Raw genomic sequence first — 17,885 nt, 5'->3', positions numbered from 1 at the left:
TTCCAACATTGAGGTCCTACCTTGGTAGAATGGGAACGTGTTGCTGTTTAGAAGACCCTCTATTGCAGATGTCCCAATGGAGCAGACATTTTAAAAAACTGACATCCTCATTTTAAATAGAGGCATCTCTGTGAAGGCTTGAAGTTGTTTTCCATGATCTCTAATTTTCTACAAATGTCTTCCATTCTCTCCTGAGCTCTGATCCCAAATAATTGTGGTCTGAAAGCCTTCTCCACATTACCTGTGTATCTTACCTTTTGGATCACTTTGTGACTGTCTTCCTTCTTCTTTCCCTCCCTTCTCTTACTCCTCTCATATTTGTTGGCCTCCAACTCTGTGCAATTTCTGACCTACAGAAAGAAAGTGATTGTATTGCTCTTTTGTTTTTATTCCCAGCCAAATGTGAGCCAGCATGTCGTCATGGAGGTGTCTGTGTTAGACCAAACAAGTGCCTCTGTAAAAAAGGATATCTTGGTCCTCAGTGTGAACAAGTGGACAGAAACATCCGCAGAGTGACCAGGGCAGGTATTCTTGATCAGATCATTGACATGACATCTTATTTGCTGGATCTAACAAGTTACATTGTATAGTTTCTGGGACTGTTTGAATATTCCTTTCCAATGGGCATTTATTTTTTTATCCTATCATTAAAAAGAAAGACTGTTTTCCTGCTACACACTCCTGTGACTTCATTTTCTTTTATTAATTTAAAAATAATTTCCAGAAATGTGCAGATCCTGTGCGTGTGTATGTTGGCACATCTGTTCACTTATGCACGTACACACACTCACAACCCTTATAAGCATGGTTGCATACCAGATGGATTTTTAAAATATATGTATATTACCTTGTGCAGAGTAATTTACACAGATATTCCACTGTAAATTGAAATGGAATTTTTATGTCACCAGAAGTGATTATTTGACTTCCCAGGAATTTTCTGTCTGTAATCACTAAAGTCAACGTCAATGGAGTTTTGAAACATTACTGTGATGGGTTTAATTTTTTTTAAAGGCAATATTTTTATATTAAAGGACTATAATATAGATAATGTTTCAGAACTCCCTGGTGAATTTCTAAATGAGTAATTTGGTGTAAAATTGTAATCTTCATTTTTATCAATGTATCCAATTACAGAATGTTATGCACTTACGTTTTATTGGCAGAGAAATCTGGTTCCTCCAGCTAATCTCAAGATTGTTTTAAGTGTTTATAATTAAATCATAACAGCATATTTAAAATCACTCTTTCTAAAAGTTCTGCTTTTATTTTATTGTATATTTTATTTAACAATAGGCACTGGGTTTGTGTTACATATTTATATTTTTTATTTTATTTTTATAATATAGACATCACCTAGATGAAACACCTTTACCCTGTCCTGTAAAATACTAAAGTTACATTTTTCACCAACTTAATTGGAAAGAAGGGGAGTGAGAAAGCAGACAGTCTTTAATGTGCTCTGGATCTAATCTAGCAATGTATCCTTGTGCCAACATGTGTAATCATTAACGACGGATGAAAAAGCAAGAAAACAACCAATCCTTATAAAATTCCAGCATTAAACATTTGTAAAGTGCTTTCCACCATAGCAAGACTGTCAGAGTATATGTGATTAGAATGTTGCAAATTTCACACTGAAATGAAACCTCACTGGAGAAGAGTTCATTTGTTGTGAACAAATCTTGGCCATGTCAGCTATCGCTTGTACAAAATTCTTAATATAATAATCCTTGCCAAATATGACTTAATGTATATGCTCCTTCAGAACTCAATGAAAATCCTCTCTTTGGTTAATGTATCAATAAACTTTCTGTAAATGTTCCGTTCAGGTTTTTAAAGAAATGACATGTTCTAACTTAAAACTGCAGAAAGTCTGGTAGATCTTTTCTTAGTGGTTTTTGAAGCCAATTCTCTATACTTGGATTATAACAAACGATACGGCTTCTTTGCACTACTGAAAAAGCACATCCGTTCATGAGAAGCACACACCCACTAGAGTCGCTCTTACTCTTCTATAAACATCTCTTCCTCTAGAATCTAAGTCATAGAGTAGTATAGATAATAGAACATAAACTGACTTTCCAAACCTGCTTCTTACCTTTAGGAGTATGATCCTCAATTAAAAAAAAAAATCTTATAGTTAGTATTTCTGTATTGTTTTTAAGTGAGAGATTTACAATTAAAGCATGGTAAGAATTTAGAAACCAAAATGTGGAAAGATTGGTTAAGTACACTAGACGGCCCTTGTCTTCCATATATGATTGCTTAAGTTTCAAGTGACCTCATGACAAATGGAAATGGGTTGAGAAATCTTGGTTCAGTGCTTTGTGAACAATAGCCTGCATTAAAAAGTGCATGCATAATTTTGCACAATTTAGAGCCAATTGACAGTCTATTCAAAGAAGTCTCAGGATTAAATGAGCATGGAGACCAAATTGCCCTCTTACCCCAGAAAAGGGGTGGTCCCTTCTAGTCACACTAACACTTCATTGGCCCAACAGTGTGACAAATCTTGCAATGAACCCTGCAGTAGCTTGCATCTGTAGGTTAATAGCAGTCTTTTGTCTCCATTGCTTTCTCTTCATAGCCCTTTTACTGAATTCCATCACAGAACGTTTTACAATTAAAAAAATAAAAAATGTCCTGACAACCATTTTTTTAAATGGACCTTACCATCTAATCATCCCTTATTCAATGTGGGTGACATTAACAAAATGTGAACTTCTTGTGAGGGAGCCAGCTGTCTAAATCTGTCAAATAGTGCAGTTTTATTACACATTCTCCCGTTCATAGTTTCATTGCAAATAATAAGGATACTGCTATATATATACAGCAAAATTTGAAAAACCCAACGTTTCTTACATCTTTAATCTTTCCATCTCTTCCCCACAAAATAAAAAGATGTTATGTTGTCATAAGTTCTACAATTTTAAAATATTTATATCAAATTGGCTAGACCCTGATTTTTTATACAGCCCTTTTCCTAAGTGATAGGGTTTCCAACGACTTAGAAAAACGTATCAATTCCAGGTGTCATTGCCTTTCCTATTACAAGTTTTTAGGAAAAAATCTAAATTATTCTAAAAAAGAAGATGGCAACAACCATGGATATTAAACCCAAGCAAAGAGAGTAAAGTCATTGGAGTCATTTCTTTACGTTCTTAGAAAAGAAGTAGATAGTAATGCTAATGGATGGCAACATGTTTCAAACTCAATTGTCAATTCAAATATGTATTTGATCCTTCTTTCAAGTGGATTTTCCAAATATATGACAGAATTATCTGAATTAAGTGATTTATGCTGAGGGGCAGGGAGGCACGGGTGGAAAAAAAAGTATGAGTTAGGGGAAGTAATTGTTTCATCACAGGGAAGGCAACATTTACTCAGTTTACAAAGCATGCATTCTAAAATGGAAAAGAAATGTCCTTGGTATGAATGCTGATGTGTGAGATTAAAATGGAAATTAAGTAATAGAAAAATGTATCCCATTAGTCCTGTGTCCATTCTAGAGCTTAAGCTTTGGGTATCAATTTGACATCAAATGAAGTTATGGTAGTAATTAAAAGTTGGAACTAACCTCTCTACCACTGCCTCTGCCAGAACCCTTGTCCTCAGTTAAACCTTGTTTTCCTGCCAGTTATTTAAAGTAATAAGAAGAAAATAGAATTGTCAGATCATTAAAATGACAAGGAGGAAAGATTTAAGAAACTCCAGTGATGGCAAAACATGCCTCCATCCACACCTGTTTTTCTTGGGATTTTGTTTCTCTGTGACCATTATGAACCATATGTTTTATCACAATGAATACTCTATTTTTTCAGATTAATGAGCTATCTCATCAAGCAAAAGAACAAGGAAACCTTAATATACAAAATATACACACAACCTAAATAGAAAACCATTCTCTTTCTCATCTAGATACTTCAGACCAGTCATTTCGTCCCGATTTCTCTCTTTGAAAATAATTATGTAATAATGTAGTAACAACTGGTGATCCATTTGTTTTTTATAGTTTTTTTAATCACTGAATCATAAGCTATTCAGCAAGCCAACTAGTTGTAAGACACAAGATGAAATGCTATCTCTAAGGTTTTATGAAGTACGCATTCACTTAAACTTTAATCAACCTTTCTTTTAATGCTTCTAGCTTTGACACTTAAAGACAAACAAAGCCCACATTTCTGAGAGGAAAAATAAGGTATAGACCATTGTAGTTGACTTATTAACAAATTGAGTAAAATTTCGGAGCCTCTCTATCGAATGTTACCTATGATTCCAATCTCCTGTCTGTCTCCACCTTCCCACCTCCCACTGTCCTTCTGCCTCCCTCTCTTTCTCTTTCCCTTCCCATATACCCTTTTATCTTTTAACTCCCTCCCTCTCCTCCGTTTATATTGGCCTTGATTAAATAGACATGCCCTCAGCACACCCGTAACGAGGATCTCCTTATTTAGGGTATCATTGATTTTGCTGGTTATGATCTTTTCTTTATTGTCCTCAAAAATACCTTCTGCTGGTGTCACATTTTGCTCACATTCTATCATGAAGAAAACAGACAAATATCAACATACTAGACTGATCTCCTACATTCATTGAAAGAATCAACCAGAAGCATAAATGACTCCGAGGCCCAGTGCTCCGGTTCATCTGCTCATCTGTCACAAATGCATGCTGTGGCTACAGGGAAGACCCAGGGAATATCCCCAGCCAAGAACTTGAGCGAACAGTAGGGAAAGTATGTGGCCATTTCCTACCTGAGAAACAGCCATCTCTATGGAGTCTGTTTTGAAAATCATTATTCTAAATCTATGAGGAAGAAAAAAGAAGAATTCCCTCAATGGCGACTCAGAGTATTCTTTCCCTCACTTCTGGAATAAGATCTTAACTTGCAAAGAACTCAGACCAAAGTCCAATGCCCAGAAAATTTTCACATTTTCTTTTCTTACCCCCAAGCAGTTGGTGGACATATTGCTGTGAAGGCTGGTGACACCAGCAGAAAAGTTCCTCTGTAGATTACCTGAAAAGAAATCCATAAATTTCTTATTTTACCTTCTTTCTCTTCAACACACCAACACAAATTAGTCACACCTCCAACATTTAATACCATGCCAAGGAAGTAGGAAACCCAAGAAGAGAAGGATTTTGATTTTAAAAATAACTAAAGACATGACCTTGGAGCCTGCCAAAAGCTAATCCTAGCCAACTTCAACACTTCTTTCTCTTAAACATCTCTTCTGAATCAGTTTTGGAGATTGCCTTATAATAACTGTTTAGGAGAGTGAGCTAGATTCATGGGAGTGTTAAGGACTATTACAATCGGTTTACTTCCCAGTCATAACAATGGTTTTCTTAGCTGCTGCAAACAGATTTATTCAGTTATCAGATTAGCACTTTCTTATTAAATTCATTAAATATGAACCCAAGATATGTATGTCATATAGCTTGTTTTCCCATAACCATTTGTAGGTCATGCCTGTCAGTTGAAAAAAGAAAACACAAATAGCAGATCCCTTACATCAACATAAAGCTTTAGGCCTAAAACTTAGTGCTTTTTTTTTTTTAGCCAAATTGTACTGCGACTTATAAAAAAAAATGATGTTACCAAGTCAAAAGAAATTCTGCTGTTATCACTCATGTGCATCACAAAGTCAGACATCATGTTTTATAACAGTGATGGGAAAGTCATATGGCTGAAATACAAAATAAGCTGTGTCTTCAGAGTTAAAAACTGATCCTTGCACCTTTCCCTTTACACCAAAATATAACTTAGTCAATAGTTTCTATCCGCACATGAGGAAGGTGTGATCAGGTTTGGTAGGGTCTCTGCTCAAAACGCATGGTGGAGGATGTTTCTTTATCTCATCTTTTTAAAGTCTGAAACATGATTTCCCTAGAATAAATTAATATTTTATGTACAGTAGAGCCTTTGAGAAACCAAACTAAGCACCTATGAGATGTCAGATGTTTTCCATATCATAATATTCATAGGGTATATTTAGACCTACATAGTACCAAAAACTCATGCGATAAAGTAAGAATGTGGAATTTTTGACACTTGTTTCTCTAGGACATGCTAAAGTAGACAATCTAAAATTCTAATTTACTTAAAATGTAGAAAATTATCAAATCATTAGAATTAATGAGCATAAAAGAAATTTTTAAAAAATCATGTCTTCCCTGGCTTTCTCTCTGATTAATTTTGTTCACCTTTTTATTTTCTTAGTTCTTTTTCCTCTAGGTGGTTGACAATAGGGCAGTTTTTCCATAATCCTACCCACAGAAGATATCAGAATTAATCCATGCTTGGATTTTTGTAATAAAAGGCAGAAGGCTGTGGGAACATGTAGTAAAACAGGTACAGGTTTGAGAAAGCAGGGTTAAGATATGTCCTCACAGGGATTTCTAAAAATGCTGTTCTCAAAACAAACAGGCAAAGTCATTGGCTCAAATAATCTCTCTGATTTTGAACTAATCTGATTTGATCAAGTATAATATGCAGTTCTCTTTCACCAATCTTCTATTATTCAGCTACTCACCCATTCACTTATTCAACAAGTATTTAATTGAAGTGTCTAGCATGATTTTATGCTATGGATAAAGCAAGGAAGTTTACAATGGGGTATTATGGGACCAGTGGTTATGATGAATATGTTTGTAGCAAAAGACAATAATCACATCCACCCAGCTCCAATTCAGCTCCACGTTAGAATCCAGCAAAATGGTACAGATGGCCTAAATACATCTGTGTGTATCTGTACGTGTGGACACACCCATGTATATATATTTATCTATCTGTACAAACACTACATATGTATACACACTATCTATGTAATATATAATATATGTATAATGCATATAAATTCTAACAAGTGTATTTGTTATCTTTAAAATAGATCAATTGTATCTTAAAGTGGTAAATGCAGAGAATTGGTTTTTATTGTTGATCTATGGATTTAATGGTTTTTAGGTGAAAAGGATGTTTAAGTGTATAATTTCTTAATTTAATATATTTATGTAAATGCATGCCTGAAATTTGGTTAGATTGGCTGTGTTTTGTGTCCTTTAACGTGATCAAATGTATTAAACTTTATCTTTTGACCCGATGTACATGTGCATTTTAAAATTCTTTTTTATTTTAGAATTTAAAACAGCTTTTCCTAAATATAAAATGGAAACTATTTTAACATGATCCATATTCAGACTGATTTTTTTTAAACCCTAACTCTAAAATATTCTCTATACAAGCTACTTCTTCAAAAATATCTGAACTTTTTGTCATTTTTCATGTTCTAATTTAAAATTTTTATTCCCCCAAGTAAATGCAAATGTTAGGATTAGTTTCATTGTGTTGGAATAGTAGGCAGCCATGAAAATATTACATTGATTTAAATATATTCCACTTTGTAAATAATTGAAGTCTGATCTTTTCAATGAGTTAAAATTAGTAAATGAAGAATGTAAAAGAGCTGTTGAGAGTGCTGAGCATTTAGGGAGGGAGGGACACACAAAAAGATGATTGCAGATACCCCAAAACTTTGCCGGCCTTTGCCGTTTTGTTTCCAGTTAATAATATCAAGAGCTTTTGTTTAAGGTCCGATCTGCTGTTTTGAACATGAACTCAAAATTTACCAAAATTCTTTAGAAGAGCAAAATACTTTTGTCTAGATCCCCTTCTTCCTGGAGAAACACATCTCTTGCAAACTTTGAAGGGAAAACCCATTTCATTCTGAAAAATGATTGCTTTTGAGAGAATATGATAAAGTGCTTATTCACAGAGAGACCTTGAGCTAAGTTGCTCCCTAGAAGTTTTATGGTGGACAAAATGATACCATGAAAAGAAACTATAGCTTATTCCTGCAGTGGTCTGGGAAGCAGCAGAGTTCTCCTTGCTCTGCCTTTACAGCTCTTAGAATTTGATCATCCCAATTGTTTCCTGTGTGCACTCTCTCCAACTAGATTATAAATCTCCTGAGGGCATGTCTTCCACTTTCTAAATCCACGACAGACCTAGAATAGCTTTTACACATACTTAGCCTAAGAAAAATAATACAAAATACTCATTTACAGTCTAGGAAAAAGAGTGGCTTCGTGCTGTTGCTAATATCCCTGGCCTCCCTCACTGTCCCCCTTTTGGCTTCTCAGCTCTACCGCCATCACTTTAATCCCCTGCGTTAAACTCCCTCTGTTGGAAACGCATGAAGTGGTTGCTGTTTTCCTATTTAGATCCTAATTGATTCATTTGTTAGTAATAAGTGACCTGGGCACAGATAAGAGATTTAATGTGGTGAGACTAAAAATGGGGCATGATGACATCTCCTTTACAACACCCATGGATTGACAGACATTACCCTAGCACCCAACGTACACAAAATAAAATGAGGTCAGAGGGATACTACTTCCAAATCTGACATATCATCTTTAAATTTCTAGGGCAGCTACAATTGGAGAAAGCCATTATGCCCCACAGTTGTCTCTAAGAATTTTCAAAGAGTCTACATTAGTACTATTACAACTATTGACTGCCAGTTTCCCTGGGAGTCTGATGGCGAGTATGATAGATATTCTGTGAGCTTGCTCTTTTACATTCACTTTGTCTAAAGAATTTTTGAAATCAATATGTGCTAGTTCCAAAGGAAAAAGCAATTTAAAATAGTAACCACACTTAATATCACATCAGAAAAAATACAGTTGCTTCTATTTGGGGATTCCAAAGAGGCCTCTCTGGAGATCTAAATCCTACCTTCATTTAAAGAAATGAGAAGATGAAAGGAAGAAAAAAGAGTGAAATATTTCTTCTGCATTTTCATAATTTGATTTCTATGATATTTTTTATGATTAAAACAAAAAAACAGAATATGAAGGGGGAAAAGAGGGGACAGGGAGAGATAGGGAAAAGCCTTAGATAGTTGTTGGCTATAAAACTCTTGGGACTATGCCAGCGTCAGAAACATCTTGAGCTAACTCTTGTAATTTAATAAGATGTTGTCAGATCCATTTGACATATTTATAGCCTTACAATTAAAACTACTTGATGCAAAATCCATGTGCTTCAAATAAAGTAATTTAGATTATCGTAGACACTCTGTTCTATGACCTACAGCTACCAAAAGCCACACATACCAGGTGCACTGGCAATAATTCGGATCTGGGCTTATGACTCCAACTTAAGTTGGGCAAGTCTCTCACTGCACTGGGACTCAGTTCCTGTAAGTATTAAATGAGAGATTAAGTTCACAGGTATTATTTATAGTTAATCTAGTATTAATTCCAGAATCAATGTAGATTGCAGGTTTGAAATGGCAAATTTCAGGTAGACCATGAATTACTTCATTGTATTAATCTGTGGTAGTTCAATAGTTACTAAAGACACTTTTAATCATCATTCTCGAGTCTCCTAGCTTCCTCTTCTCCATGGTTCTCCAACTCCTCTGTGGTTCTCTTATTGTTTTCTCTGATCGATCCTCTGAAGTTTCATTTTTTGCTCCTCATACCTTAGTATGGTCCATTCTTCAGTCCTTTGATGTCTCCTACAACTATTCCTTTAAATTTCTAAAACACTGGCTGATCAAGATTCAGCATTTCCTTTGTGCTGAAGTGTGCTGTTACAGGACGCTACCACTTCCTCCAGAGTTCTTTAATGTCCAATTTGCAACTGTTAGAAACATTGGGATTGTCTCTTCTATAAGCCATGTCCCCTGAGGACTGCTATAGGCAGCCTACCTGGCAAGTAGATACTATATTCTGGACAAATAGAGGGGCAAAAATGTTGATATCCTCTAAAAGGTGGACAATCCATGGTGCAGAAGAAAGGGCCACCATACCCAAGAAATGGCATCAGCCTTGCTGTGCTCTTCTTCTCATTGCCTAATGCAGTGCTTGTCAAACTTCACTGTGCCTATGTCACCTGGAGATCTCTAACTCAGTAGGTCTCGGGTGGGACCTGAGAGTCTGGATCAGACACTCTCCCAGGTGATGCTAATTCTGCTGATACATGGCCCACACTTTGAGCAGCCAGGGTCTAAGGCATGGTTTACAACTGTTTTAACTTCAAGGACAGAATAGTAATACTGAAAAAGACTTTATGGAAGCATAACCTCCAAAGAGGAAACAACTATAGGGCCTAAATCTTAATTCCAGTTTATACTTAACTGAAGAAGACACAGAGCACTGCATAAATATCTGTGCATGGCAGGCAGTACTGCAGGCTGTTGTCACTGCACCTGCTGCTCTTAGCTTCAGCGACAGCACCACAGTCAGACAAACATGTACATTTCCATGTATGTTGGAATTTTGTCCATCTATTCAAGTTAAACTGGGTAGCTCAAGCAGTGTGTTCCATAAGTAAAACATGTCAGTTTTAAACTGCAAATTGTGTAGACTGTAGTAATACAAAACTGTGAGAGGCTCCTGATAAAAGGGGGAAAAAAACAAAACAAAGGAATATGTCACTATGAATAAAAAATGAAGATATAAAACCTGAAAACAGAAAATGCATTTCTGTGTTGTACTGAATTTTCAGAAATAAAGTTATATAATTTCATCCTAACACCAAGATATAATCAGGTTACTTTGGAGGCCTAAACACATCTGGAATTACATCAGAAATGTCTTGGAAGCTACTCTCTGACCTAAACATGTATGTCCTTTTTAGAATAGGACTTCCCCACAAACTTCCAGTGCTCATGAAAATGTTCTATCTCCTTGCTGTCTGATCCATTGGCCATTGGGCACCTGTGGCAACTGGGCGCTTGAAATGTGACTAGTGTATCTAAGAAACTGAATGCTTAATTTTACTTCATTTTAATTAATATAAATTTAAGTGGCCAATATGAAAACTGAATGCCTTTTTAACTTGACTACTTTAAAAACTAGAGCTGAAGGCAATTCAGACAGTTCAGATAAAAAATTTTTGGTGATGTGTTTGCTTGATAACTCCTTACGTATAATTTACACTGAAATCTTACTTCCTTTAGTTTTGTTCTCTTTTGACCCTCTAGGTAATTCCAAAGAGTACATAGTACGTACTCTTTGCTTTGAAATTTTTACATTGGCCTTTGGCCAAAACCAATAAAATTCTTAACTCTAGGTGTAGCTTTATACTAGAGTCAAAATTCATTACACATACATGGAAACTGCCCTGTGATCACACATGTGCACATCTCTGAATGTATACAAGTGAAGGCAGCACTATACATGTAGGATTGTGGGTGAACAGAATTAATGGGGACTGACACTTGTCATGTGCCAACCACTCCTCAATTAGAGAAAATACAGACGTGGAAAACAGGGGCGTGAGGCTGACACCTTGCGCCTTTATACTTAGCTCTATAAAATTTTCCTGGAAGAGAAGAGTTTTGGAGCAACAAGAAACAATATTTAAAGGAAGAAATTAAATCCATTGGGCCAATCTATAAGATTCAGCTCTAGCAGTTTCACCACATGCAGTCTAATGTAGCCACAAGTGATAAGCTGCAAGGTAAAGCCAAGGGAGTGGGAGATGTCCAAACATAGAATGAAAAAAAAAAAAAAAGATTTCCCCTTCAATGGAAGTGGACATCAAAGGCATAGGACTGTAGTGATTCAGGTAAACTAAGTGGAAATAAGGGTAGGTAATAATAAAAAAAACAGCTAATGCTGACATGGTGTAATCTGCCAGGCACTATTTCGCAAAAAAACTAGAGCCTATTTCTCTAAGCACGATCAAGAAATAGGAAAGGTCTGAGATTTTACTCTACTTGCATGCTAACATGGTAGCCCACCACAGTTTTCTCATGCTGGCAGAAGACAAGAAACTCCTGGGGACAGGGACAGTGGACAGTTCATTACTCAGCAAAAGCCATAACTGGTAACTAATTCCCTGAACCCAAATTTGCACAGAATATCACAGAAGGGGCCAAGTGGCTTCTGCACATGCTGTGCGTTGAGTTACAAAAGAGGAACTCTATGCTTAGGATCCCAAATCTTTTGTAATGGACAGCAAACAAATCTACATGAACTTTGCTCGAGAGAAAGAAACTATCCTGGATTCCAAGGCTACTTGCTATACAAACAGCACTGAAAAGGCAGTCTGTACTTGTGTTGCAAGACATACAGAAATGCAAAAGATCCATAGAGAATTATCTTCCAACAAGCATTTTATATATACTAACCTCATTTGGACTTCTCAACAGTCCTATGAGGTAGGGATTTTTGCACCATTTTACAAATGAGGAAATGGAGGCACGTGGAATTCTCCCAGCCATCAAGAAGTAGGGTCTGGATTGGAACCCAGGCAATCTGACTCTGGAGCAGCATTGTCCAGAAATACAATTATAAATTATATTATATAAATTTCCACAGAAATATAATGTGAGATATATGTATCATTTGAAATTCTCTAGCAGTCACATAGAAAAAGTAAAAAAAAAAAAAGGTAAAACATTTTAATATTTTATATAATTGAATGCATCCAGAATTTTATCATTTTAATATACAATCAATGTGAAAGTTATTAATGAAAATTTTGCCTTCTTTTTTCGTACTAAATCTCTTAAAACCGGTGTGTATTCTACATTTACATCACATCTCAAGTTTCATAAATTTCACAGTTGCAAAAGTAGACTCACGTACTTAAATTGTTCCAAACGTACTCAGAAGTTCTTAATTAACTGAATCAAATATCGATTGTTGAAGTTAAATTAATTAAAAATCGATACATTGTAATATCTATTGCTCCATCCCAGCCACCGTTCTTCAAGTGCTCAAAGCCACACATGGCCAGTGGCTTCCATGTTGGATGCCACACTCTAGAACCTAAACACATAACCACTGCACTCTCCTGCTTTACAAAGAAAGTGTGTTAAAAATGTACAGAATTTCAACTTGGGCCTTTGTTCCATTTTATTGGGTTAACAGAGTCACAGCTGCTTCCTTCCTCATGCATTTCCTAAGGAAGGGTTGCTGACAGAAGAGAAGGCAGCGCCCAGGCTCACAGTCACACAGACCTGGGCTGATCCATGCTCCATCGCTCCTTGGCCCTGCTCAGCTGTGTCACCAGAAACACATTTTCAAACCTCTCTAAGCCCTTATTTCCTCATCTTTAAGGCAAGGCAATAGTAGAAGCACCTTCCTCATCGAGTGGCTCTGGGGATTGATTAAATGAGATGGTTCATAAAAATGGTTGACACAACGCTGGGCACTGAGTTCATACTAAGTAAATATCGGCCCTTATTTGGTTACTAAGAGTAAATTTAACATGAAAGCTTTAATAGTAAATCATTGTAAGATACCCACTTGTTTCCTGAAGACAGGCCCTCCTCATTTAGCTCAGCAGCCCAGGGTCAACCCCAGTGCCAAAAACTGCAAACAACAGACATCATTAACCAAACCACCAGCCTAGAGTCTGAAAGAATGGGCTCCTCCCGTCAACCTCAGAGACTGTGCACATGACTGGCTCCCCAGACCCCAGCTATTTCAGTTATTACTTTGTCGCTTAGGCCAGTACTTCTCAATGCCCTGACTAAGCTGAGGATCTTGTTAAAATGCAGAATATGATTCCGTAAATATGGAATGGGGGCTAAGGGTTGCATTTCTAATAGGCCCACAAGTAATGCTGAGACTGCTGTTCACAGGCCCCTCTTTGAACAGCAAAATTCTAGGCACTTCTGTTCATTATTCAGATTCTTTCAAAGGTGACCTCCGAATTGTTAGAACAAGTAATAATGGGATTAAGCAAAATGTCTTCCTTCTCCTGTGACATATGCACAATTAGAAAATTCTTACATAGTTTCTGAAGATTAAATGCACTCGAACTTTAAGGATGGCTTCAAAGAGAGCAACAGTATTCTTCCATGGAAAGACATTAGCAAAAGACTATTGGAATAGATCCAACATTGTCAATATGATCCAATATTGTCAATATGGCAATTCTTACATGCCTTTGATCTTAGAATTTAATTAATTCACAACTGTATACCAAACTAAATAGATATCTATGAATCAATGTTGACCATATAAATTAACTGGTGTTAATGTCCAAGGTAGTTTGGACCAGATATTGATATAGTGTCATGATTGCTGGACCAGCAGCCATGGATTGATTAGTGGCCTTTCCAACGTCTTATATTCAAGACACTTGAAACATATTCAGGAGACATCAGAAGGTTAAACTCTGGAAGAAATCATTATCTGTGCTTTATTTCATATTTAGTAAAAATAGATATAAAGATAACTGCTATCTTTTTTACTACCACCAAAAGAAAAATATATAATGAAAGTATTTTGAAAAGGGTGGTTCCATGGATACAAGTACAATTCATTAAAAGTCTGACAGGCAAACTAGCTCGATATCTCAGTGGCATAATGGATAAATTGATTGTTTCTGCAAAGGAGAAAAATGAGCATCAGAAAAAAAAAAGGAAGGCGTGGGCAATGGTGGCTCAGTGGCAGAGTTCTCGCCTGCCATGTCAGAAACCCAGGTTCAATTCCTGGAGCCTGTCCATGCCAAAAGAAAAGGGGGAGGGGGGATTTGGAATTTATTTATATTTATCCACCCATTAAAAAATAAACTAATCAATGTTTCAATGACTTAATTACTCCAGATTTCTAGGAATTTGTGTTGCCTTTCACAATGCAACTGCCAAGTTAATGATAATATTTATTCTCATCTTATTTTTAAATATTTATTTCTGATGATGAGTTTAATACACTGTAGTCATTTTGTGAGTAGGCTTGCTCATTATCTAACTGGACTCACTATGTTACAAACTCTGGTAAAGGCAAAATCCATGTGGTTTTTCAAAGGTATTTTACATATCAAACACAGCAGTCATGTGGTCTGCTGCATTTATCTCACAAAGCCCTGTGGTATCTATCTGGATGTGAGCTCACACTTTTCACCTACCTTCAAAACATCCTGTGGATATAAATGAAGACTGATCTCCTTACTTAATTGTTTCATTGTAAGAAATTACTTGATTTCTTTGGGTTTCTTAGAAGCTTCTTTTAAAGTACTTCACTTCTACTTGTTTTGACTTAGGATCTCACATTAATGTTTCAACCAATTATCCCCTCCACAGAATTAGATCTCAATAAAAGCATTCATATTAATATGTTATAGTTAAGACAAATGTAAAGGGAGAAAGTTAAGTTTGATTACCAAAATTTGGGAAAAAGCAAATCAAAACAACCCTAGCCCTGCATTTCTGCAATGAGAAAAAAACCAAGAATAGAAGGAGGAAGGGAGGGAGGGAGGAAGAAAATTGGAGGTTTCCTTCATATATGCTTTCTCTATTTTCATTTATGCAATGAAGCCTGACAGTAGGATCAGGAAATACTGATTTCATCAAGGTCGGTTTTGAGAAAACTCTCAGCAATCCAACAATCAATCAGTAATTATCGAAGACTAGTCTAGGCCTTATAGGGAAGGCAAAGGTGTATTTCATCCTCAAAATGCTTAGAATCTGGTAGGACAAGAAATAGCCAGCATGGAAAGATCATACTGTTAGTGTCTGTAAGTACTAATCAGGCAAAGTAAATTTTGGGGCTTACATCCAGTCCACTTTGGTTAGTTATCTGAAGCTTATCTTTGAGGACTGGGTCAAGAGATAAGGGTGAGATTCTGCTTGTGTCACAATTAAGATTCCAGATGAGACTTTCACTTAGTTCATTAAATGAACCCATCATCATTTTTCACCTGGGCCATTGTTAAGATGCCTTGCTCCTCCCACATCCCATATCCAATCCCATTGAACTCCTGAGTCAACTAAGCAACATTTCCTTACCATCATCACTAGTGTCACAAGCTTCTTATTACAGTCACTTTGGCTGATTTATTTAACTCCAGCTCAAGATTATTGCTCTTCTTTTGGCTTAAAGAAAAGCTACTACTTCTCTAAAGTAGTAGCAGCCACAGAAAAATAGATCCCCAGATTCAGGAAAGTTTCTTTGTGAGCAGGGAGCCTTGGTAAATAATAGTATAGCATCACCATACTGCTCCAAACATAATCTGTTCAGTCCTCTATCTCTGACACAAGTTCCTTAATGGAGATATACAACCTGATATACACCAGAGGGGTAAAACAGGAATAGGTAGTTTCTCAAGATTAGTACTTCATATCGTCAAACTTACTTCTTGATCAGGTTTGCTCTATATTTGTTATGGAAGAAAAACAGCAATGCTATGGAATCCTCATCTGAAAACCACACTATAATTATATATTAAATAAGTGGCATTGTGGCAGATCGGCTTTTCCAATGTTAGATGTAACAAGATTTTGCATCTCGCATCCTTTTCTAGATTCGTTCCCTACCAAGATATGGAGTCTCACTCCCCCACCCTTGAATATGGGACAATAAAGTGTAGAAAAGTTGCTGAGTGGCATCAAAGGTGATGCCACCTTCTCCTTCCTCCCTTAAACACGTGGTTTGTGAGGACTTCAGCCACCATAAAAGCAGTCCAGACCCGGACCCCACCCATCCTATGAAAAAGCTAAAACTACCCAACATGGGCAGACCATATTGAGAGACCATGAGACCACATGAAGAGAGAGAGAAGTACAGTACTACCCAGCTGTTTCTGTTGCACCAGCTCCTGTCACCTTCTGGCCGCCACCACATGAGAAACCCTGAACACAAGCTGCCAGCCAAGTCTTTCTCAACTCCTGTCCCAAAGAAACTAGGAGATATAATCCAATGTTTGTTTCTGTTCTAAATTAATAGGTATTGGAGTGATTTGAACAGTTAAGAAGGAAGTGAAGAGAGTATGGCAGAGAGTAACTAAGACAAGATTACTTTAAACAGGACGTCACAGAAGTCCCATTTCAGAGAGGCATGTGAAGAGCTAGGGAAAAGGTATCCCAGGTGGAAGCAATACTCAAGGCCTAGAGGTAGGAAAGACCCAGTAATGCTCATGGATGCCAGAATAACTGAAGCTTGAAAGCAAAGTGAAGAATGAAGTTGGCAGTGTAGGCAGAAGGCCATTGCAGGTACTGATAAGGAGTTTGGGTTTTATTTTACACACATTGAAAAGTCTTTGGTTGGATTAAACCCACCAACACTAACCTATACACATCACTCCACCTGCTTTGGTTCTAACGCTCTCCCTTCAGTCCACAACTCACTCGGGGTATGATCAGGTATTCAATTGGGCGTCAGTGTCCATTGGAAGCTGAAATGGAGTGAGATCAAGAGCCAGCACAGCTACAAGCCTAATCACCAATTTCTGCTCACACTGCTGAGGACTGTGTCTCCTACTTCTAAGAGTTTGGCATCCTGTTCTCTACAGGATTTCCTGATGACCAAGAGGTCACATCCTGAGCTCTCTCAACTTTGAACTCTCATTTTTTATCTTCTTACCTATTGTCCCTACAAGGAGCTTAATTTTTGTAGTCCCCACAAACCTCAGCACTGAGTATATATTTGTTGAATGAATGACTTGCTAAATCAGTGCAAGACAAAGATTTACCAAATGTTTGACTTCATTCCCAAATCCGCATCATTAGTAAATTATAATCTTTAAGCCCTGTCTTTAGATACATAGTTTGATGGTCCCTTCAGGGAGAAAAGTCCTTCACACCAGGTCTTCAGTAAACTTACCCTGAGTCCTGAGGTTTGTGAGGGCCACTCTTTTTTTTTGACAGCAATTTTCAATTCTAAAGATCTCCCTCAGGAATCCCAGTTCTGTGAGCAAAGAAGGGAGGTGCAGAGAGGGGATAAGTTAGGGCGGGTAGGACCGGGTGGTCGACTGGTTCTTATCAAAACTGTTTAAGTTTCATTTACATTTTCCTCTCCATTGCTCAGGACCAGGGCAGTGTTATTTGATGTTGAACACCTGCCTCCACACACAGAAGACCACAGCCAGGCCTGCCAAGAACAGCATTGGCATTTCTGCTCTACAGAAACAG

The 17,885-nt window shown here is 37.0% G+C and overlaps 2 protein-coding genes across 24 annotated transcripts in view; one reads left to right on the top strand and one right to left on the bottom strand.

Annotated features, from left to right (window-relative positions):
- HHIP (hedgehog interacting protein) overlaps positions 1–7,195 on the top strand; it is an 89,726-nt gene extending 82,531 nt beyond the window's left edge. The window contains exons 13-14 of one of the 3 annotated variants that reach the window (XM_077139917.1): positions 397–521; positions 1,350–7,195. In XM_077139917.1, the coding sequence (XP_076996032.1) occupies positions 397–521; positions 1,350–1,364 (140 nt within the window). In that variant the 3' untranslated portion in view covers positions 1,365–7,195. Of the gene's footprint in view, positions 1–396; positions 1,321–1,349 lie in introns of those variants that run through there. The other 2 variants (XM_077139916.1, XM_077139915.1) reach the window with 2 other exon arrangements.
- LOC143666273 (uncharacterized) overlaps positions 1–17,885 on the bottom strand; it is a 139,010-nt gene that overhangs the window by 25,328 nt on the left and 95,797 nt on the right. For 8 of the 21 annotated variants that reach the window (XR_013167484.1, XR_013167483.1, XM_077139928.1 and 5 more), the window contains 3 exons: positions 17,578–17,661; positions 4,950–5,020; positions 255–350 (listed from right to left, as the gene is read on the bottom strand). Coding sequence is in view for 7 of the 21 variants with exons in the window: in XM_077139928.1 (XP_076996043.1) it covers positions 255–350; positions 4,950–5,020; positions 17,578–17,661 (251 nt within the window). In the remaining 14 variants the exon portion in view is untranslated. Of the gene's footprint in view, positions 1–254; positions 351–4,949; positions 5,021–9,123; positions 9,196–17,577; positions 17,662–17,885 lie in introns of those variants that run through there. The other 13 variants (XR_013167496.1, XR_013167497.1, XR_013167486.1 and 10 more) reach the window with 4 other exon arrangements.

This window comes from Tamandua tetradactyla, chromosome 22 (genome assembly GCF_023851605.1).
Source record: "Tamandua tetradactyla isolate mTamTet1 chromosome 22, mTamTet1.pri, whole genome shotgun sequence".
NCBI lineage: Eukaryota > Metazoa > Chordata > Mammalia > Pilosa > Myrmecophagidae > Tamandua > Tamandua tetradactyla.
This window is presented reverse-complemented; position numbering and strand designations above follow the sequence as displayed.